The sequence below is a fragment of the Leptinotarsa decemlineata genome, unplaced genomic scaffold (assembly GCF_025532065.1).
Source record: "Leptinotarsa decemlineata unplaced genomic scaffold, Ldec_3_MD MMD2_tig00000199_RagTag_RagTag, whole genome shotgun sequence".
Classification (NCBI taxonomy): Eukaryota; Metazoa; Arthropoda; class Insecta; order Coleoptera; family Chrysomelidae; genus Leptinotarsa; species Leptinotarsa decemlineata.
The window spans coordinates 11,234,343-11,260,008 of NW_027412544.1; the positions used below are offsets into that span (position 1 = coordinate 11,234,343).

The following is a 25,666-nucleotide window of genomic DNA, read 5'->3' on the forward strand; positions in this document are numbered from 1 at the left end:
GGAAATGTACCAAAAATCATAATGATAATTATGAAAATTGTATCAATCAACTCTCCCTTCAGAGTTAAAGATTATCAAATCATCATGCCCTTTGAAAAGTGACATTTATGTGAAGGTATGACATTTATCAAACCAAAAAAATCCATTGATGTACAACTCTCTTTCGTCGATTTATATGTTCAATTCATTATTTTTCACTCATTTTTACTGTAAATATGATTTGTAATTTTATTCATTGGCAAAAAAAACCACAACTCAATAAATTTTAGGCCGTGAAGAAGCTTCCCACTAGAAGCGAAAGCTTGGCAAAGTAAAGCAGAGTTTTGATTTTAACATATTTTATATATATATATATATATATATATATATATATATATATATATATATATATATATATATATATATATATATATATATATATATATATATAATAATTATTAATATTCGTTCACAAAAAGGAGATTTGAAGCTTCAATAACTATTATATGCGAACACTTTCGATAGCGGACTATGCTATCATCTTCATGGTTCTACTCAAACTGAATATTTTATTTTCTTCTTTGTTCTTTTATACGGTGTTTCTCTAGCTTCATTGTTTCTAGGATTATGTATTGTTTTGTGGAGTATATTGAGTGATAGGTTTTGTGTTTTGATTTGTATTTGTTCCTGGATAAGTGAATTATGAATTCATGGAGGTTTAGGTTTTCTCAGATGTTCATACGGTTTCCTTTATTGACTTGTTCGAAGATTTTGATGTTTTCTGGTGGTGGAAAGTTACGTTTGTTTTGTATGGCGTGTGTTGCGAAGTTTGATTTATATGACATTGGGTTTATGTTTGCTTTTTTGTGCTCGTCGTACCTTTGGATCAGTTTTTTCTTGGTTTGGCCGACATAGAGTTTGTTGCAGCCCAAGCATTGTATGCTGTACACTCCGTTTAGGTTTCTGTATTCTTCTTTTTCAAAGCTGGTAATTTTGTGTAATTTTCATTTTCGGATGTTGATGTTCAAGGTTTTGAAGATGTTTGTTGATTTTTGGTTTGGTGACTTATGTATGTGAATGCATCCTATGTATGTATGTGAATGCATCTTTGTGTTGTTTTATCTGTTGGAGTAGTTTGATCCTTATTCTGTATATTTTGTTTGATTGTAGTCAGTGGGTGGTTTGGATTCGCGGGTATGGTGGAGCTTGTTTGTGTAGGTTTCCTGCATATTGTCATCTGAAATTTTGTTTTGTTGTGGTTGTATCCGATAGTTGTGTCTAGGTAGTTGAGTTTCGTGTCGTTTTCTTCCTCTATGCTGAAAATCAGTTTTTGTTTCGTGTCGTTTTCTTTCTCTATGCTGAAAATCAGTTTTTGATTCATTTAGTTAATTTCCTCTGTTATTTGTTCTATTCTTATTCCTTTGTTTTGTGTTATGTATAGGCCATCGTCAACGTATGTGAACCATTTTTTTTCGTCGTATGTTTTTATTATTGATAATAATTTCGGATATAAAGCTAAATAGTGGGGATCCTTCTGGGAATCGATTTGTTGAAAAAATCATTTTTAATATCGTTAAGGGGAAACGCCACTGTGATGGGTCAAAGAAATCGATTTTTTTAATTCCTCAAAGTTTATATGTTCCAGAGTATATAATAAATTTTCACTTAAAATCTTAAAAATTGTACTGAGATATACGTAAAGAAAGGGCAGGTAGTTACAGTAAGCGAATATGGAATGAATGAAAAATATTATATGACACAACACGTAATTTGATCAAACAAAAATGTTCCCACATACAACTTCGAAATTGAGTATTTACGTTACTCACATGTCCAACTTGAAAAAAAATTGTTGCCATACTGTGAGAAATTGTTCAAATGTTTCATAATTTTGAAAATTTTGAAATTTGAAAAATGACATGTTTGAGGGGGTATAGCGGGTATTTTGGTGTGTCAGAATTGTTTGGCTTAGTGAATCTCGTACAACATCAATAGAAAACAATTGTTAACAAAAATCAGCCCGCAAGCAAATGAATAAAAAAAAATTGAAAACCATTTTCAAAAAAGTATGACAGGCCTAAACATCCACCGGAGAAGTATGGTATATAGCGGGCGCCTAATTATTTTTTCGTCAAAATACCGATAAATTAAAGGAATTTTCTGCTGGTCTAGTATGCCTAATAATCTTATAATACATGTTACAGTTTCTATTTTCTCAAATTCTTCTTTCACTGAATTGTTTCAAGCTTTGGGTAATTTTTGTTGCTTCACTTTCAAAATAAATCTAGAAAGTACTCTGAATAACCATTCAGTTACGATTTTCTGATTGGATGGGATTCGATAAATATGTACCATTTATTGGACTATTATCATTGAGAATATTACTACTTGGCACGGTTCGAAATTTATGTTTATAGTTCAGTGCACATTCATCAGAGAGAATATTCTCAAATTCTAATACTCCTTCATACACTCACGTGTCGAGACGTGAATTTATTTCACGTTATGCAAAAATGGTATGTTCTACTCCACATTTAAGTTATTTGTACCCTGTGAAATGTATTCATTGACTGACAGACAAAAACAAATCCTATCAAAATTTCAATGAATTCATCAAATAACTGAGTAATTCGAGTTGAGCGTTGCATATTCCTGCATTCATTGGAGATTCGTTCATACATTATTGGAATATGAATCATTTTGTTTCTGCCGATCAGCCATTCTTTGTCAACAGTATTTTTTGAATCTAGAATCCAATGAATTCAGACTTTCGTGTCGAAAATATTTGTGACTGATCTATTTCCATTTTGGCATGGATTCCTGATGGAAACAGATCTCACAGGAGGAGAAATGTTGTTTCTAGATATTCGATTGCAAGTTTTCCTTTTCACACTCAGGTAAGTCGTACAAGTATTGTTGCGCTGTAGTTCCGTGCTCTCCGTTCCATCTGTTCCTGCAAAACAAAAAGAAACTATCAGATACGTTTCCGAAGGTAATTGTTTGTAAATGCTGATCAGGTGAAAGTACTTAGTTCAATCATAGTCAATATTGAGTCAATCGATATGATATAAGAGTTTTAAAAATACTTAATGATCACCATATATTCTTCTTCGAGACACCTCATTTCTTCCTGATGAAATGAACTTATTTGGAAATGAATATATTTTTTTAAACTATATTTATTTTTTAGTTTAATATGCTATAAAAGCGTGTTTTTTAGTATTTTTAAACTATATTTATTTTATCTAAACTTTGGGATCAATAAGCCGTATATTGTTTAGAGAAATGACCACTGATATTTTCCGATTCCGATGAGGGAGCCTGAAAATCAGCTACCAAGCCCAAGGCAGCAGGCGCGCAAAGGAGTGTTACAAATAAGGCAGCAGGCGTGTGTATTAATGAAAAAAATACTTTTTTCAAATGAAGAAATACATGTAATGTGAGTTCGAATTAGATCAAAGAGGTTACGTTCAGCGCCATCTGCCCGCGAATGTATCAAGCCATAATGTCGATATATCAAGGAGGTTACGTACAGCGCCATCTGCCCGCGAATAGATCAAGCAATAATGACGATATATCAAGTAGGTTATGTACAGCGCCATCTGCCCGCGAATAGATCAAGGAATAATGGCGATATATCAAGTAGGTTATGTACAGCGCCATCTGCCCGCGAATGGATCAAGCAATAATGTCGATAATTCTGTCAAATACAGATCCCAAACTTGAGAATTACAAACAAACAAACATACATACAGATGAAGCTAATATAAAGCGTGTAATAAAAATATCGCTCTGATTGAGACAGGTACAGTTGAAATATTATCTGCTGGTTCCAGATAATTACGTAGATGGAGTAGAACATGTACAACCATTTCTACGTGGATATAGTGATTCTTACTGGGTATATATCTGAATCGACTGATGTTTTTTCAATTCCAAAGAAAAATAACGAAAAGATTTTGCAATTTTTCTGAATTTTTTAGTAATTTTACGGGTATCAAATGCTTCTTTACATTACAAAATTGATCATCGCTCGATTGAGAGCAATTCTCATTCTCTTTTTATACCGCAGCTGCTTGAGAAAACTTTTACTATATGATTTGTGTGAAAGCTATTTTCATGCCTGACGTTTCGTCTACTACTGCGTTAGACATTATCAAAGACGATATGGTAACGGTCGCAGTGCCCGAGTTGGTGCTCGAGTTGTTGTTCCCGTTGTTAGACACGCAGTAACTAAAATAATAATAACAATAATGTTCATTTCCAAAGAAAAAGGTACATTTATATCAATAACAAGTTGCTAGGGTAGATTTACATATGACAACATTATTCAATGCTCTACAAAAATTGCATTTTGAAATAAACAAATGAACCACTGAGGCTAAGAAGCTAGCTAGCTCAACAACATTTAAGTAGTGGGTAGTAGAGAGAGTTGATAGATATAATCCCATGATGTATTCAAATATGTAAATGAAATGGAGTGTTCCAGTATTTTGTGTTTGGCAAAAGTAAAATCATCCTGTTTCAGTGTCAGTTTCACAATGGTATATGTTAATTTGTTGAAAATTATTATTAATGTACAATTTTGAAAAAGGGAAAGATGCATAGGATCACCCGATATATTTATTTGAAATGTATATCCTTCAATTGTACTAGAGGAAGTAAAATGAACCAGTATTTGCCTAGTTATCGTTTCATTCACACCCATGACCAATAAAACTCTCTCAACGTTAACGAGATAGGAAGTAGACTCCTTCTGAAGACGCCAACTCAGATGGAAGTGTAGTAAAAATGTATACCGGATACCTTCATTTCAAAATGAATAATTTGATTCAGTAGAACTATCTTTTGCCAATCACTGCTGATTGAGGAATTTGCACAAAACTTCCTAAATAACCAAGTTTTCAAATTTCAAATGAGAAACTCTTCATAGATGCTGACAAAATTCGTCAACTGCATTTTGTGTTGATATAATAGCAGACAATCTGCTCTACTCTTCGTGCATCAATTTGTAGATTTCTGCGATCCTTAGTGCACATGTGAATAGTCCCATTCCCCGCTTAAATTTTGAAGACAAAATTTTAAAGAAAAAGAATCTCATATATATTTAGAAATTCTTCAGAACCTCATTCACCTATGGTTTTAAGAAGATGTGGCAAATACCCAAGATGAATCAGGAAATCTAACAAGATGGTGATCGACCACATTTTAGTAGTCCTGTAAGGGATTGGTTAGATCATGCATACTCAGGCATGTATATTGTAGGCGCGGTTTGTTGGAATGGCCTGCTTGTTCACTGGATTTGGCTCCTCTAGATTTTCTCCGTCAGGGCTCAAATGATTTTTTTATGTATGAGATAAATGATAAGAGGGGTAAAATAAAATTCTATCGTTTTTTGCCTTTGAAATTGGAATTTAATATATTACAAAATATGTTCTAATTCATTCCTCTTCACAATGATCGTTTAAATAAAAAATCTGACATGGTTGGCGAAGTTACAGTATTCCTAGTTCCACATTCAAACATCAATAACTTTGTAAACAGTTTCTTAAATCTGAAGAAAAGGTCATTGCATAGAAACTGGAGATATCTTCCTTACACATTATTACAAGACCACCTTTCCATTTGAAAATAAAGTTGATGGTACCGTTTCGGCGGCAAGTGATGCCCCACTAATGACATTTTAATAAAAAAGAACTGAAAATGATTATGTTTTACAAAAATTTTGCCCGACTGTAATATATATCCCGTTCAAAAGCTAAGAGGCTAAGACTTTTCAACTAGTTACGTCAGCACTGTTTAAAATTATGTAACTGAAAGTTCTCCCGAGCGGGGATCACTGAACACTGCAGGAAGTTATAATTACGCAACTTCTTATGAAGTACACACAGCTCAACCATGATCATCTCATATCCCGAGAGGATGATAAGATAAGTTAGGTTGTGATATTTCTGATGTTAGACAGTCTGATTCCTTTAAACTCTGTGAAACTTACTTTGTGTCGAAATTATATACTCATCTTGTTACACTGGTTTGCATAAAACTTTTTTCTGTTTAATGCTATAAGGTATAGAATGCGTCCGTTATGTAACGCATAAATTCATGATTGAGTAGGTATATATAGGTCATTATTGAAGACTTGTCACTGCTGTTATTGTTTTTAGGAAATGTTAACGCGTTCAATACAATTATTAAGTGTTTTGTTTGTTGGACATAAATATTGTGCGCCTGAACTTGATTCTATTCATCCAATGATAATGGAAAGCTATGAAATGTCAATTCACTAACCTTTGTACTACATGATTTTTCTAAATGCAGTACAATTTTTATGACAGTTACAAAACATCTCGAAATTACACGTGTTGCCTCTTATGAAACACATTAAACTGACTGTGAAATACTCTCAATCATTTTTACGTGAGAATTGTGAATTCGTGTCTGGAGCTGTGTTAACTAATGTTTTTCTCTGTATTGAACAGAATTTTTCATTTTTCCATTTCATTAAGCCTCCATCACGTGAATAATGGGGTGAATAGTCATTCAAGAAACTGAATGTACTAGAAATAACATCTGAATGTGCATCAAACAAAAAACGGAAAACATGAAACAATAACTCACTTAAATTGAAAGGGTTATATTTTCAGCAATGAATAATTTTTGGGAAAGAAAATTTTTGGCTTTCTACTACTCCATCTTGAAAAATAGAGTTAAATCTTCCAGAGAAGGAAAAAAAACAATCAATTTCAAAAGAAGTAACTCTATATACAGATGTGTAGATTATGTAAAGGAGTAACTTTCACACAAACTGAAAGAAAAATTCCTTCTGAAACAGCTGCTTTTATATAAATATTGAATTACATGAAAGAAAAATTCTTTCGAAACAATAGTATATTATACAACATGTGAGAAAAACGACAGTTTGCGCAAATCAAGCGAGTGAGAAATATATCATTTTCTCACGCATTGTACACTGTACTTTTTCTTTGGTTGCGTTGTTTTCAAGTATCGAAAATTAAAATACATAATATATAATAATACTTTTATGTCATTGAATCTTTTTTTTTTTGTATTTCATTTAAAATAGTAATTAACAGTTATATTTGAACAATTTTGTGAAGAAATTCCTGGTAGGTCGTTTTGTTTCAACATATTTTCGGTAATTGGAATATTAGCTGCGGTCGAAGTTGAAGTTGGGAAAACATACTGAGCTTCCACAGCATTGTTGTATTCAGGTTCTAATGGCACTGAAGGCTGAATAGATTCTACTATACTTTTTGAAATTTTTATTTTCTTAGCTATGGAGTTGTCGATGTAAGATTCAGCAACATTGTTGGGTTTCCAACCCCCATAGCGTTTTTAAGTTAAAAGATCTGCCTCTGCATTAACTAAAATAGTCGCAGATGACCTTCGAAAACAGTGGCCAGTATATAATTCAAGGTTCGGTAATTGCAAAAATTTCGCTGTTTCTTTCGCCATGGTGCCAAATTTCTTTATCCCTACAGGCTGTTGCGTACATTTGCAATTTTTGTAATAAAAAAAAAGTGTTTCATTTGTGCATGGCCGAAGCTTCACATATTTTTTGTAAATTTGGTAGAATTCTCCTGTGACTGTGATATTTCTAGGAATCTTGGTTTCAGTATCGGGTAATTTTATTAAAAGGGTCGAATTAAGATCTTCCATTATTCATCACAACGGCATGCCTCTGTATGGCCAATAGCTAAAGCAGCCTGAAATCAAAACCAAACATTCATTTTTTAATAACAATTTGAAAATTTTCAATTCATATCTTTATCAGCAAATACTTTTCATCAGGTGCATCTTTGAAAAAATGTTGAATTTCTTCAGAAGTTAATGTTTTTGACTGTTTTGGAGCATATTTTCCTGATTTGCGTTTTGAAAATGCACGTAGTTTTACGTATTTTGATATATCAACAAAGTTTTCAATAATTAAGGTACTCCTCAGCATCGAGTACTGAGACCATAATGTTGATAAAAGGATTTGGATTTCGATTCATTAAATCATAATTTTGATGATTTCAATCTTATTGACAGTCTTCAAAATAATATAACAAGGTATTTTGGAAAAAAGAATTGACCTTTACTTTCATTCTCCAGTCCATATTTTTCTTTTGATGTACTTGATAGCAAATTATTGCAAACATCTATTACTTTCTGAACAATTTCTGGAGGTGTATTTCTCTAAATCTTCGTATTTCATTATATTCAATAAATATGAACTTTTTATACTATAACAATCAACAATAAAACTATTTTCGTTGGATAAGTTGACAGCAATAATTATGCAACGCATCGGTTTTGTTGTTATGGAAACGCCGACAATGGGCTACTTGGATATTGCACGCGAATCGTCGGCGTAGCTTTGTCAACATGGAGAACGTGTCATATCAATCTGACATGTAACAATTGATGACTGACTTGGGTTATCATAATAACAGTGTGAAATTATTTCTCACTGTAATGGCGGATATTTCTCACTGCGTGAGAAATCTTCCGTTTTGAACGTATGAAAGCGATGAGAGAAGTGGCGAAGTGGCACACTGTATAGCATCCGTAGAAAAATACTTTTATATGAACACTGAATTATACAAAAAAAATAGTTTCTTTATCTCAGTTTGTATTCCGAACATTAGTTATGTAACTGATTTCTACACAATATACTGAATGAATAGTTAAAAAATTCCACGTACATAAAACACTGTCATCCTTACTGGTAGACATCGATGTTTCGAGAAAGTAAATGACGAGCTGGAATTGAATACTAATGGAAAATTCATGGAACAGATGCATTTTTCATTGCAGAAATATGAGTCAATTCATAAATAGTGTGAAGAATAGAAAATATTTTGAAAGTAAAAAAAAGGAAGTTGAAAAGATACATAGCTCATCAGAGAAATGTGTAAGATCCTCTGAATGAATCCTATACAATTATTTCCTCTAGATAAATATTCAATGATTCATCTAATTTCTCACTTATCATCCAATTTAAATGAGTATTAGAAAAATCATCTTTTCGTCTTTTCATTTGTACATTGAAAATTACCATCGGAAATTTAGACTGATGTCTGGAAAGCACTCCACACCAAAATAAATGAAAAGGGATTGAGAGAAAAATCCACCTCCAAGAAATCATTTTCGATTTCAGAATAATCCCCCGAGAGCGAAAGCAATCGTTTTGAACTCTCTTCGTGCTCATTTTCTATGCTCCTGATCTTTCAGCTGTACATCCTATTCAATATTATTCGTTAAAGTTTCTTATTAGTCAGTGGGCTATTCTTGAAGACTGACAGTAAACAAATCTAAAGAAATTAACTTTAAACGTTCAAGCCAGTCTCGAATATACCTACACAGTAGGTTGAATGGACTGACGCGTATCAGAAAACAACTACTCCCCTGGCTAATAAAACGAAGGGCGTTGGATTATATCTGACAAGCGTCAGTGCAGGAATCTCCACAGAAAATGTCCTGCATATGCAACTGGTAATACAACTGTAAGGGTCAACCTTCAGTTTTGGAAGGGCACACTTACCGACCGGTTTTGGGCTCATTAGTCACTCATCAGTGCAAGATAGTTGCCATCATCGACCTAAAGTCAATGATATTCCATAATTGAAAATCGGAATTATTTCAGAGTATTTCATTCCTCTTCCTAAATTGGAGCGATCAACAAAATGTCACTCCATCTAGTGAACGAGGTACTAACCAACTGCATATCTGAAATTTGCCCTATTCCTCTGAATGAGGAAGAAAAACTGGCAGTAAACAAATCTAGAAATGAACTTTAAACGTTCAAGTTGTTTTCTGATAGGCGTCAGTACATTCGATCTACTGTGTAGGTATATTCGAGACTGGTTTGAACGTTTAAAGTTCATTTCTTTAAATTCCTTTTCAAAGTTGCTTCACTGAATTTAAGAAAGTTCCAGTAAATATATCTGCGTTGTTCATCTTTGACATTGTTTCAGAAGCTATAATGAGCATTGATAACCTAAAATATTATGATCTGTAAACTGGGTAAGTGAATTGAAATAATTCAATTATTGTCATGACGATACAAACGTCTATTCTAGATAGGTGTCGTACAGTGACAAAAATTACCGATCTATCGAACCTTTCTTACAATAAGACCTGATACAGGGAACAATAGATGAAATATAAAATATTCATTCAAAATTATCAGTTATTGAAATTTTTTTAACATAAAATTATTGTATTCGCAATTGACTCCTTTTCAAATTCACCATATTTATATGGACAATCATGAATTCCGTAATAACTCCCCATGTCATTAGTTAATTGAGATATTTGATCATTCTAACCATTTCAACGAATTCATCAAAAAGTCTGTATTCAAAATATGAAACCCGTCTCATGGAATATGCTTAAATTTTGAAATTTCGTATGCCGTCATACGGCATTTTGAAGAAAGAAGTGGAGGCGAAATAATAGCTGATTTTCATTTAGTGTTGCCAATATCATTTTTCTCTCACCTGTTACGAGTATATTTATAAAATTTGTCGTGTATATTTGATAGGTATGAAAATAGATCCTGAACTATATTTTTACAGATAGGTGATTGAAGTGATAAGAATATCCAGAATTTTATTTTACGATTTATTTCATTTGGCATCATATTTGATAACCTATTTGCCGGGTCACCTAGAATCATCAATGCAAATATTTTTGTTTGAAGGTGGTTGACAATGTTTCGTGGTGTATTTTATCAGTTCGGAGTTCCATTGTCTACTATGATATAAATTGATTTGAAATACCCGAAAGAAAAACATCAAAAAGATTAACTGAAAAAACAATTTTATTAAGCAAAAAACTGAAATTACAATGGAATAACATACAAACAACAACCAAAAAAACTGGACTATTAACACGAGCTGAAAAATAAAATATCAACAAGAAATGAAAATTAAAAATATAAAATTGAAAGATTCCAAACCGAAGTTACTTTACGACATTTCGATTGTTAGTATCCACAACCGTAATAACTGGAGTTATTCCTTCGAGATATGACTATTTATAGGTCATTCAACTGCTTTCACCTATCCCCCCTTCCATCTCACCGCTTCATTGGTTTTATCGGAAGCTGTTTGGCGGGAGTTAGCCGTGTTCCGCTTGATAATAGGTTTCCATATATTACGTATATCTATGCTAACTTAGCTAAATGCGTTGTTGGACAACATATATGCGGCTTCTTTGATGATTTCAGCCTGAGCCCACTTGATTTTATGTTGACTAGTCCAAACATGCTCTGCTATTCTGGATTTGCTGGTTTCTCCTCGCTGTGTGTGTTTCTTGCGAACTTTAAATGGTCTATCAGTTCCACCGATGTATAATTCTCCGCATTCGCAGGGTATCCGGCAAATGCAATTCTTGGAATCGCAGTTCGCGTTTTGTGGCCTGGTTTTCGTGAGACTGCTACGGATGGTGTTCCCAGATCTGAAACGGGTTCTGATGTTATACTTGGACCCAATTCTTCTCATCCTTTCCGACAATCCTCTGATGTTGGGAAATACAAGTTCGATATAGGGTACGACGAGCACAAAAAAGCCTACATAAACCCAATTATATATAAATCAAACCTCGCAATACACGCCATACAAAACAAACATAATTTCCACCTACCAGAGAACATAAAACTCACTTGTAGAGTTCCCGATGAAGAGACAATAAACGCCTCGAAAGCTTGAACAGAAAAAAGAGTTTTGCAATCTTTTTGCCTCTGACTGCTATACCCGATTCATACCCTACGTTATTCCTATATATACATATATGTATTTTATTATATTGTATGATTTTATAGCCACGCACAAGGATTCATTCCGTCATTGGTTCAATTTAATATTGATCCTAATGATTTATCGGTATTTTGTGTACTGTACTCACTGCTCACTGTATGTATTTTACTGAATGAATATTATTATTATTATTATTATTATTATTATTATTATTATTATTATTATTATTATCAATATATTGATAAACAATATCGTAGAAAAAATCAGTAACTCTTTCGTCATCTCAGTTTGATTCGAAAAACTTCCTTCAAATATAATTTCTGCAGATATAATTGTTTCCATGCGCCTTGGATAAAGTGTTTGCATAACATGACAAAAATTATACATTGACAGAAATTGAGTGGTGTCGTAAATGAAACATAAAACTCACCCACCACTTGTTTCTCATCGAATATTGTCAATTGATATATCTTAATTAGGAGATGCCGAGGGTGAATGATGTATTACACTCCATATTTTCAAACTAGAAATATGAACGTGGTATGTTATTTGATACTCAATTAATTTGTTTCAAATATCCTGTAATCCATCTTTTGGAACTTCGTCATCCCCAAAAAGCGAAACTACCAGTATTTCGTAATTTGGTATCAATATCGATATTGCTCATTCGATAAAGGTTTCAATTAACTGAACCCTTCGGAGTTATCGATTTAAACCTATTAATACTCTGCCACACCTACCATGAGAAATATTGTTGGTAGACTGAATATAATGAATATTTACGTCACTAGTTATCACCCCACATATTCATTGTGTTTCAAATTCGATCCTCACCAATGGGATCTCGGAAAGTATGGAAGATACGAAGATTCTTGAATTGGAGCAAAGTTGCGCATTCACCTAACTAAAAATATGCAACCGTTGAGAAAGTTCTGAAATTCTGAGTAAATCCGGAGATATCCGGAAAAAACAGAAATTTTAGAAAATGGTTTTTATTTTTTTCTGGCTTCATTTTCCGAAGGATTTGGAAATGAATTGCACTTTCACATTATCACTTTTTTCCTGCTACATAATGGTGTTTCCAGATTTGGCATCCGACGTTTCGTTTTCCGGTCACCATCATCAACTTTATTTTTTCTTATGAGCGCTATAATGGATTCTTTCCGTTTTGAATAGAACCAGATTTTACTTTTTCAATGATGTATCTATCATAAGTTATCATTTTCAATATTGAAGATATTGAAAAAAATTAATTCTTATCATATAATAGGCTTTGACTTTGTTGTTTCTAAATTTGACTTTGAATTTGACTCAATGCCATTTTGTTATTGTACAAGTCATTGAATTTTCGGCGAAAAATGGCTTTCACGAATGAAGTAAAAAGAGATATGATACAAATTTATTACAAATACGATAGAAACAGTGTTGGAACATCGGAAATATATTTTAACTTGTATCCCGAAAGACGACAACTACATCGAACTATGTTCAAGTTATTGAATCGAAATCTCACCGAAATTGGTTCGTTTGAAAAGCCAATGAAAAAATACGGAGACAGAATCAACAATAAAAATTTGATAAATTAGGTGACTATGAGGTAAATTGGACATTGTGTCCTTTTCAATGAAAACGGAACTTTGAACAAATAACAATAATTAACTCAAATACAAAGATAAAAGTAAACCACAGCAAATGCTCAAAATGCTGGCCTCGTCCATGATAACAAAACTGCGCCCTTCTTCGAATATTATTCACTTCCAATATTATTTCCCTCCTCCTCAATCTTCAGAACTTTTTAACAATGGTGTTGATAGTCCCTTTGACTATAAACTATATTTTCAGTGTACCCCATAAGAATGTAGCCACAACAGTCAAGTCTGGAGACCTTGCTGGCCACCTCACCGGCCCATCATTCCCTATCCATTTATCATCAAACCTTTCAGTCAGGTAATTAGATACTCGTCTCGTGTGCGGTGGAGCACCATCATGTTAAAACTAGATGTTGTTATAGTTAGCCAAAGGTAGATCGTCCAAAGAGTCTTCGAAAATTCACATTGAAAACTTCCGTGAAATAAATGAGAACCCAAAATTCTACCATTGTAAATTCCTGCCCACACGTTAAAACTAAATCGCACTTGTGGTCGAATTTCTCGGAACTGCCTGGGGTTGATTATGATCCAAATGTGTTCGTTATTTCGGTTGAATATCCCAAAATTCGTAAAAGTGCTTTCATCTGTCTAAATTACATTTTCCAGGAAAGCGGAGAAGTCAGGTATTCTCATTAGCCAATTACAAAATTCTAATCGCCTTTCGGAATCACCTGGATGAAATTTTTGAGATATGTATATTGTGTATGTATATGTATATGTATAATGTGAAACATTTCAAGCCGCTTTTTAGAGATGTCTCCAAGCACTTGTATGACAAATATTCATTTCGGAGGAAATTTGACGTGTAAATTTTCCCGGGTTCCTGTTTATCTGCAAATAATTAATTTTTTTGAAAATGACATAATGTCTAACTTACCTCATACATACCTCATTTATCAAATTTTCTTAAGTTTCCTGGTCCATTCTGTAACATTTTAAACTGCTTTTTAGAGATGTCTCCAAGCACTTGTATGACAAATATTCATTTCGGAGGAAATTTGACGTGTAAATTTTCCCGGGCAAATTAATAATTTTTATTGAAAATGACATAATGTCTAACTTACCTCATACATACCTCATTTATCAAATTTTCTTAAGTTTCCTGGTCCATTCTGTCTCCGTATTTTGTTCTCGACTTTTCAAATGAACCAAATTCGGTGAGATTTTGATCCAATAACTTGAACATAGTTCGATGTGGTTGTCGTCTTTTGGGATATAAGTTTAAATAAATTTGCGATGCCATAACAATGTTTCTATCTTATTTGTAATAAATTTGTATCATATCTCTTTTTTCTTCATTCGTGAAAGCCATTTTTTGCCAAAAATTCAATGACATGTAAAACAATAAAATGTCATTTAGTGTAACAAATTGCCAGTCAAATTTACAAACATCAAAGTCAAAGCCTATTATGATAAGAATCAATGTTTTTCAAGATCTCAAATTTTTTGAAAGAGTATAACTCATGATATATCATTGAAAAGGTAAAATCTGGTTGTATTCAAAACAGAAAGAATCCAATATAGCGCCTATGAGAAAAAAAAAGTTGATGATGGTGGCCGGAAGACGAAACGTCGGATAGCAAATCTGAAAACATCATTATGTAGCAGGAAAAAAGTGTCAATGTAGGCCTCCAATTCATTTTCGTATCCTGCAAAAAATAAAGTCAGAACAAATTTTCCGAAATTTCTGTTTTTTCCAGATATCTCCGGATATACTCGGCATTTTAGAACTTTCTCAACGACATAATGTTAGTAAGATAAATGCGCAACTTTGCTCCAATTCAATCGTCTTCGTATGTCTCATTGTTTCCGAGATCCCAATGGGGAGGCTCGAATTTGAAACACCCTGTATACTCGTATCGTTGTAGGTGGTGATCTTCGGTTTATTATAATGGAGTTTTGTGAACTCATTGAAAGGTTTAAATTTGTTCGAATTGTTAATTATTTTCAGACGGCAGATGTATGGTTAGCGTGAGTGGTTCGTTCAACTCATTCAATCAAAGGCTTTTAGAAAGTTGGTCGATTTTTCATTACGTGAGAGGTGATGATAGCGTTTTGTCCAATTGATCTCAAAATCTAGGAAGTTGCCGACGACTCACATTTGCATAACTATTTTCCTTTGATACACTGAGTGTAATATATTATTAAAATGAAAACCTCCGATGGTGGAATGGTTGTATTTGCTGTTTATTTGTCGTAGAAAAGGGTGCAATAAAAAAGTATCTATATGTGTTTTATCGCGTATTTTGTTAATGTCGAATGTGTAATCTTTTGTTTGCTCTGCGTAAACGATGGGATTTTTCTATTTCGAACAATGCATTTTGTTCAGTACCCTCGTCAACGAAATAATGCTTTTTTGGGACTAAATAATTCACATGACCTAACTGATGGAGTTGTTCTTTTATTTTGCTACTCATTCCTTATGAGAGAAACGAATATTTTCATCTGCCAAAATTGTAGTCATATTCTTCTAGCCAATCATGATTAGGATGATGTTGAGTTTCGATTAAACAACGCATTTCGAAAGTACTACTCTAACTGTCAACATCAGCTTGTGCAACTAATTGTTATGTTGTTGAAAACACATATTTTTTCCAAAAATGTTTGCGACTACCTACAGAAATAAAAAAAATTAAATCAATAAATTCCATTATCTTCACCTCTGAAATGCATCTTTCTCAGAGCTGAAAAAAAAATCATTCAAAACGTATAAAGGTAAATGTAATCACAGGTAGAAAACAGAAGAGTGAGTATCTCAACCATGTAGAAAATATAACATTGAGAACAATTACAAAATACTTGGGATTATTTCAATGACCGTCTAAATGCATATAAGAATCTAAATATTGCCATAGGGATTAGTTTTAGTCATCACCTGATGATGTTAACTTAGTAAGCGAAATTCGCGAGGAAGACGGTGTGGTTTCACCGTGTTTTCAATAGATTGATTAAATAATTGATGAACAAATATCATTTGGAAGTATTTGTAATAATGATAACTGAAAGATGAATAACTACTTGAATCAAATTCTCCTGGTGATGGAAAATATTAAGAGTGTTTCTGACCTTTTTATGTAGATATATAGAAATGCAAAAACACCAAAAGTCAATGAAATTATGAGCAGAGAGATCAATACAGAGTTGTTGACAAAATATATGCCAGATTTTTCAACAATTAATTTATAACACCATAATCTATTATAACAATTTTGGAAGAAGGTGGCGTCGTAATGTTTGTAATGAATAACAGTTTATTATTCAACACAACGAATGTGACTATATCTAGTGAGAATGAAATTTTCCGTGAATCATTCAGGTTATAAATGGTAATTTTTCGCAATTAGAATATAACTCAAACAGGAATATTCCAAAATATTCCAAGATTCACTTGTAAATGATATCCCGAATCGGAGTAGAAATATTATGTTCAATAATAAATAACATCCTATAAACAGTATTCATATTTTTATTTACAATATTTCATTCAATTCCAAAGAGTTTGGAGTGGAAACTAGTTGAAAAAGTTCTTCTCTAATTAATAATAATAAGCGTCAGGATCACTGACGCTCGAGTCCAACGTTCTAACAACTTCCAAGAAAAATCATACTATTTGATATGACATAAAGCTATTTGAGTTTTCCATCACCCTCATTTTATTATTAAGTGAGGCGCGGTTGAAAAACATAAGTTCATTCACCAAATTACAAATAGGTATTCCTTGAAAATCTTTTCAAAGCTCTTCGTGTATTGGTGGTATGGAAATGAGATATATTTATCTTGGTTTTTGTCCTATTTGAAATCGAGATGTCGTTCATTTTCAACCTAAACTTCTTCCTTATTATGTAATCTACAATACCCATCGAGAAACCGTTGATGACTTAATAAGGAAGAAGATGTTTCGGTTAAGAATGAACGAAATGTTGACTTTCAAAAAGGACAAAAACCAAGATGAATATTTCTCAGTTCCATACCACCACTTCACGAAGTACTTTGGAAAGATTTTCAAGAAACTAGGTATGAAGGTAGTTTTTAGAACAAGTCATACACTACAGATCCTTCAAGGAAGTCCAAAAGACAAAATCGGGAAATCGGAAATGTCTGGAATTTACGAAATTAAATGTAAGGACTGCGGCGATGAAAAATATTATGGACAGACAAAAAGATCAATCAAAATAAGATATGAGGAATACTTATCATACTTCAAATGTGAAAGACCTGAAAAATCAACAGTCGCACATCATATTTTGCCCTCAAACAAAACCATTCCATAGACTTCAGTTCATTAAGATTAGTTGACAAGTTAAAAACAACAGGCATCTAGATGACTATGAGAGTGTAGAAATAAATAAACATAATAATATTATGAATAACGATGGTGGACCAATACCTAATAGTATACTATATAGCTTATTATTATATTATTTATATTATTTTTATTGAATTGAACTAGACTATTACATAAAGGCACGTTGTAAAATTAATTTAAGACTAGTATATACCCAAGGCAATATTGCGGAATTAATTTAAGACACTTAAGACGCAGGTACCTAGAACAGGTATCTAAGGCGTAAATAAGGAAAACTTTGTAAGTATGATTAGTTTGATCTTCCTCTTGAAGATGATCACTTGTTAATCGAATCGCGTGTCGAGGTGTTAAAATAACGGTTTAGTGTTCGGAAAAAACTACAGTAATATTCATTACTACACCAAATGTTCCAAACAATGCATCACAAATATACCATAATAATGATAATGATACTAGTCGTAAGCAAAAGAAGAAAATAAGGTGAATAGAAAATGACTTTTATCCAATTCGAGATCATTAAAGATATATTTCATTGATCAATATTTCGTTTTCATAATTTTAAAAACCAGGTTGTACAAAAAATATATCAGATAAACAAATGACCATCTGAAATTGTTAGTTGTGATGGAAAGTTTGGACGGTTTGGACTGATGTTCAGATCACGTACATATGTAAGGAATGCTACTCTACTATATATGTAGAGGAGTATATTTTGTTTTTACTTTGTAATATAGAAACACATAATGTTTTTTTTATTGTCCATTAGCGTTTTGAATTCTCAAAGAGAATGAGGGCAATAATGTAATTCACAGGTAATTATTTCAATGTTCCACATCATACCTTTTCGAAATGGAAATGTGGCAGACATAAATTATTGGATATAATTTTCTAGTACTTCAGTACGCTCGTTGTAACTCGTTATTTATATATTTTTCGAATCTCATGTCAGACTAATAATCTTTTGAATGAATATTGAAACACCCACTACTATCAATGTTCTTTCACAGTGAATCCTGGTCTAGTGGAAATAACCTGACCAATTGCACGACGAACTTTGGAATATTCCTGGAAAGATATTTCACCCAGTTTCTTTTCAGAGGAAATTTCAAAAGATTGACTTGATAAGAATTATCAACGAATAACTTTTACTTTTGAAATATGTTTTCAATCAATCAGTCAATGAAGAGTATCAGAAGTGAGGAAAATGTAAAGAAAATAAGTTTACCCACCAGTAACAATTCTGGCTGAGTATATCAATAGACTCTGTAAATATGAAATAAACCCTCGTGTGGAAGTGGCTTACCAGTTTCACTCAACGATATTTCATTCATGAGTAACTTTCGAAATCAATCCAATATAAAAGAGTATCAGAAATGTCAAGAAAAATATTGACCACTTGCAACAGTTTTGATTAAATTGAGTTCGAGAACAATATTTGAGGAAACTGCACTGTATTGATTTTCTATCAGAAGTATAAATTTATTTCTTGTAATAGAAAGTCGAAGAATAGAAAATGCACGACTTTTTCAGCATTTTAGGCTTCTCGAAACTTCTTCATATTTCAATAATTTATTCGTTTTGTTATAAAAATACTCTATCAGAACAAAATATCTTGCAATTTTGTATGTTTCGGTCACTGCAAATTCCTCAGTGTTTCCCTGAATATATTTTTTCTCTTGTTCTAGAGCACTATGGAGTATTGTCTGAAATGGAATTTTCAATCAAATATTCGAAGGAGAGATAGAGCTCTTGACTCAAATTAACTTACGAAATGATGATGAGTAATTCGTGGACTATGAAATAACTTGAACTACAGAAAGTTCTTGATTCCTTTTTAATTGCGCAACTGGTTTTTATTTTTGTGAATATTGAAATTTTTGTGCACCTAGAGTGACATTACCTGAAGTAGAATCTATCGGATTAACTATTTGTCAGGATCATCAGAATATACAAGAAATATCCATTTCAAATTATTTTGAAAGAGATTTGAACAATACATGAAATTTTTCCAGTTGTATATTTAATGATGAATGACATTTTCAGAGAATATTAAAGAAAGCGCCTTCCTGTACGTCATAATAGATCTTCAAAGCGAAACCGGAATTGGAGAATTACTTTAATGGATGTTTGATGGACGCCCAAAGGCCATGTCTAGTATAGTCTAGTCTAGTTCTGAACTCCAGACACCACAAAAAGATGGCACATGTGATTTTGCCGAAACTTTATGGAAATAATCCTTATGTCGATCAAAAAAGAGAACATGGAGCGAAACCCAGAAAACGGTTCATCATCATCACATGATAATGAAACCAGGAAAAACCTATACATCCATACATTCAAAAGTCATAAATTACTTATCGAGGAACAAATACAAATCAAAACACAACAAGACCCAACATTCATTATACTGCACAATACACATTCCTAGAAACAATGAACCTAGAGGAGCTCCAACAAAAATGATATAACTTGATGTCCCGCAAGTATAGGCAAATTTAGAGATTTACGTATGACAGGAGGAGACAAATACCTCCACTAAGACGTTCTAACCGTACAAAAAATAAAAAAGAAGGTAAAATGTGATATTACGCATGTAATAAGTAGAAGTTATTAAAGCTTCAAATCCTTTTTGAAAACATATGTTAATATTGAAATACTGAAAATAAAGAAAAATTAGTTTAGATCCGTATTATGTGCTATCATCTTCAATCTCACCGACGGTTCGACAGTCTCATTTGTCATCATCTGGATATCACTGTTAAGTGTTCGGAAGTCGGTCGACCTTATGTGATCCGCTCCCTACTATACTGGTAAAATGATGTTTGTTACATGTTCGGAAGTAGACTGTCCCTACACGCTCTACTACCTACTATTCAAATGTTGTTGATTTCTACCTGAGTGTTTCCTCTTGATCAACCTCTTCTTCCTTTAAAGTTTTGAAATATTAAATCTGAAGTTCTCACGGATAGGAATATGCTGAACTGGTTTCCGGGTTTTTATCCGTGTTATGTGTTATCTTCTATCTCACCGACGTTTCGACAGTCTCATTTGTCATTATCTGGATATTACTGTTGAGTGTTCGGAAGTCGGTCGACCTTACATGATCCGCTCCCTACTATACTGGTAAAATGATGTTTGTTACATGTTCGAAGTAGACTGTCCCTACACGCTCTACTATCTACTATTCAAATGTTGTTGATTTTTACCTGAGTTCTTCTTCTTGATTAACCTCTTCTTCCCGTTAAGTTTTGAAATGTTAAATCTGAAGTTCTCACGGATAGGAATATTCTGAACTGGTTTCTGAGTTTTTATCCGTGTTATCTGCTATTATCTTCAGTCTCACCGACGTTTCGACAAAGTCTCATTTGTCATCATCTGGATATTACTGTTGTATGTTCGAAAGTCTGTCGACCTTACTCGATCCGCTACCTACTATACTGGTAAAATGATGTTTGTTACGTGTTCGACGGTAGACTGTCCCTACACGCTCTACTACCCTACTATTTAAATTTTGTCAATTTTTACTGAGGAATATGCTGAATTGATTTACGGGTTTCTATCCGCTACAAAAGTTGTATGATAATAGTACAATATTAGAAAATTTTTACAAAACGCTCAGCTTACTGTTGGTGAGGATAGCCGTGTCGAAAAGAATGTTACATTCGGACGATGAAACATATCAATACAATAAAACAAGTCCCTATATTGAAAGAGGTTGACTCATCACTGATGTAAAGAAGATTATTTGAATTCACCTTATAAAAATCGTTATGTTTGAAGATTATGATTTACCGGTACAGGCCATGTGGGAATTGGTTGGGAATTTAATTCAAAGTATTGAAAAATTACTATGAATTATACTAATGAAATTCCTGAATTGTTGCTAGTTTGAAAATCATGTAAATCCTTCATCAATATCTAATAGAAAGGCATAGATTTCACTGGGGTGATCAATGTCTGATCTTTCAATCGCTAAAATTTCTTGTTGAATTATAGTCCATGTTATGACCTTCAAAAACATGATTACTGGGAGCACATCTCTCAGAATGTAATTCATCACTTTTGTGTAAACTGATTCTATATTTAAGTAATCTTGATGTTTGACCGATATATTCATCATTATAGTTCATACATGATATGAAATAGAATAATTGAGATTAAACATTTATAGGACTTTCATCTTTAAGTTTTGAAAACAATTCATTCATGGTTGTTCATACAAAAAAAATACCTGGATTCGATAAAACACAAAAATAGTTACTTGCATATTGAAAAATGAAGCAAATAAACTTCAACTCTCGAAATCCATATGGACGACTGAAACTATTACTCCAAATATTCAGCTTCATAATCTTCATGACAATCTACATAATCCAGTAAAGTGCTCTAGACACAAATATTTCTTCTTGGAATATTTTGCTGCTGAGCTCGTCGAAGAATATGTGGAACATTGAATCCTAAATTTTCTAAGAATTTTCTTCTGATAATTTTTGTTTGGTTATTCGAGTTATGAATTATATAACTATTCATTCCAACAACATTCATGGCACTATAAAAAATGATCTTTGGCCAACGACGAGTTACACGAGCGCAATTGTAGGCTTCGCACATTTTGTCTATAACATCGACACCTCCTTTCGTTTTGTTGTAGTCCATGATTATGTCTGGTTTGCCAGTTTCCCTGTCAACACCATTATCGTAATGCATCGTCGATAGTAATAGCACATATCTTTTTGGGTTGGAATGTAGGCAACGAGTGTACACTTATCTCTAAAGGCAAACATGATAGATTTTTTTAGTCTAGGCAACAACATTTGAGGAGGTATCTCAGGTTTACTTTTACGTACAGTTTTGCTTCACTACCTCAGTTATAGGTACGCTAGTGAAAGAGTTGTCGAACGTGACATTTCTATTTGATCCCAAGATAGGTGAACAGAGATTTGAAGTGTCACATTGAAATGATCCGATAGGCTGTTTTCCTACGTAGAACTCTAACTTTGCCGTGTAGAACTTTTTGGCGTCGACCAAGGCATATATTTTGATTCCATAACGATTAGGCTTTTTCGGAATATAAACTCTGAACGGACATTTACCTCGAAATGCTTCGAATTTTTCATCAATAGTGGTGTATGCTGACATATAATGTTGTGACAAATTTAATACAAACTCGTCGTAGATTTCCCTGATTAAAACTAACTTGTCAATTTGTACTCTTTCTTGTCTGGTAGCTTTATCGTCAAAACGAATATGTTTCAACAAAAACTGAAATCGAATCTGCGACATAGTAAGCCTGAATATGTCCATAGCCATTTCGCCATTCCACTGGTCCTGAATAAATCTTCAGCATTTTGCCGGTTATTTTTGCTAGCACCAGAAATGTTTAAAAGTCCCAATAATGCTTCCACTTCTAATAAATCAGTTGGCCTAAAAAACGATTTTGCATAAACATAAGCTTGCATTTCTATGAATTTGTTGGTGTAGGTGACAATTTTTTCTAATATACTGGCAGATAAAAACATTCCCATATTTCTGAAGCTTTGTTTTTGTGACGTATATCTCCTTTGGGGCCAGGTAAATGAGTGACAATATTTTCGGCATGTACATTCCGTGCTGTTGCAAGATATTTTCGCCACATCGTAGTTCCATTTCTACCAATAAAGCGAGGTATTCTCGCAGCTTGAATTTTTTATTTTTCAGGAACAAGCAAGTTCTGTTCATTATCAAACTCCTCTTCTGATTCTGTATCTTCAATAGTTTCTATATGATCGCCTATCAAACTTCCCTCGTCATCATCTGGTTCAACGTCTGAATCAGTTAAAACTTCCCTATGAAGCCGTAACAACCATTCTTGTAACAACCATTCTTGAGCCCTTTTCGTAATTCATTATGAATTCATTCATCTTAAATATAATCTAATCAGTACTGTTATAAAAAATCATTCAAAATATACGTACCTCAAAATATAACAGCAATGATAACGTCGGTTTTTGGAACCGAATCATAAATAATATTCCAAGTTTTGATTTCATGATGCTCACTACCCGTTTGCCAACTTACGACTGAATAGACAACCGCCTTCTCGAAACGTACTAGGAAACTCACATTAAAATAAAATTCAGAACGGCATATACCGCGAAATTTTGAATCTGTCGGTGCGAGAGGCATAACGCTAGTTGCACACACACCGATTTTGGACGGCCAGTATGAAATTGGCCGATATTTTATTGGAGCGGGTGCTTGCACACTCACCGGATTTTTATCGGTCAAACAATCAGTTGCTTTGTTGTCGTAATTAGCACGCACTACCAAAACGAAGTTAATGTGTAGTAACTACAATTTCGCCGAGCATTCAAGACTGGAATGGTCGGTAAAAAACCGGTGAGTATGCAAGCGTGTATTTGGTCATGTACGCCACTACTTCACGGTACTGCCGGCGATACAGTGGCAGTGGACAGCTGCTCACCGGTATTTTACCGGCGACGATCACCGGTCGGCGTGTGTGCCAGGTCCCGTTCCCTCATGTGGTTCACTATTGGAATTTGGACGACCGGTACAAAGTCGGCCGTCCAAAATCGGTGTGTGTGCAACTAGCGTAACGTTCCGCTAAATGCACACACACCGATTTTGGACGGTCTACCGGCCGTTCCCACATGTGGGTACGGGACCTGGCACACACGCCGACCGGTGATCGGCGTCGATCACCGTGCCAGGTCCCGTTCCCACATGTGGCACACACGCCGACCGGTGATCGGCGTCGATCACCGTGCCAGGTCCCGTTCCCACATGTGGCACACACGCCGACCGGTGATCGGCGTCGATCACCGTGCCAGGTCCCGTTCCCACATGTGGTTCACTATTGGAATTTGGACGACCAGTAGAAAATCGGCCTTCCACAATTGGTGTGTGTACAATTAGCCTTATCAGCCGAAGGTTAACAATACGGATAGAAAATGAATACATCCCAATTTTTGCTCACTTAAAATACAATAAACATGTCCCCTCAGCGTGAATCGTAAATTCAGCCAACCGCAATTCAAAATAATCAAAATAAAACTACGTTTCTACTGCCGATGAAGCTATACTATGAAGCTCAGGTGAAAAAAAAATTTGAACAGTTACTAAAAACTTTGGGCAGAAATAAAAGTAAAAACGAAAATCCAATTGGAACCCTCAGTAAAGTTCAATCTTGCAGATAAGAATGGCAAGGGATGTTGTTCTTGGATCCTCTGAAGAGTATGTTGTCGGTGAAATATCCAAAATACCCACAATATTCAACATTAAGACACGAGTTTAACAAACATCCACTGATGTTACCATTCGAAACCGGAAAACTCAGGATAATGTCGAGAATCTCACATCAATATTGAGCAACCAGTTGGATCTCAGAATGTTTGTTTTGAGTGACAAATTAATTGAGCCTATTTGATACGAGCAAGTGCTGCCCCAAAACTGAACACGAATAGATCCGGTAATTTGTCAAAACTTATATTTCAAAAATTATATATTACTAATGACTGAAATATAGTGTATGAACAATTATTGAAAACTACGATACACAAATGAAACAAATATATTTTCGTCTCCAAAAGTAACCTACAGTTCCAATCGACCGCAATCATCTGTTCGTTTTCTGAAGTTCACATTTTGACGACTGGCAATACTGTCAAATCGTAAGAGAGAAACAATAATCTTTTCACGAAATATAAACAAAAAGCTTGAAGAAATCATCTGATAACTTTATAATGTTTGATGTTTCCTAACAATCATTTTTGTCTCTTTCAGATCGATACCAACAAGGAATCTACTATAAATTCAATTTCAGTAAACTATATAACACCGTTATTCTATGTTACACAGTAGTCCAAAATGCTACATTCGAATATTTACATACCTATACGAGGCTTCTGGAAATGCATTTATAAGTGAATTGATGATGGATGTAGCCGTTACTACGTGGTAGAAAATCA

The 25,666-nt window shown here is 33.7% G+C and overlaps 1 protein-coding gene across 1 annotated transcript in view; it reads right to left on the bottom strand.

The window, feature by feature from the left end:
• Nucleotides 1-416: 416 nt before the first annotated feature.
• The window catches only part of LOC111504126 (RYamide receptor), a 300,380-nt gene continuing 275,130 nt past the window's right edge, over nt 417-25,666 (bottom strand). The window contains exon 6 of the mRNA XM_074172935.1: nt 417-2,932. Within this exon, the coding sequence (XP_074029036.1) occupies nt 2,742-2,932 (191 nt within the window). The 3' untranslated portion in view covers nt 417-2,741. The remainder of the gene's footprint in view (nt 2,933-25,666) is intronic.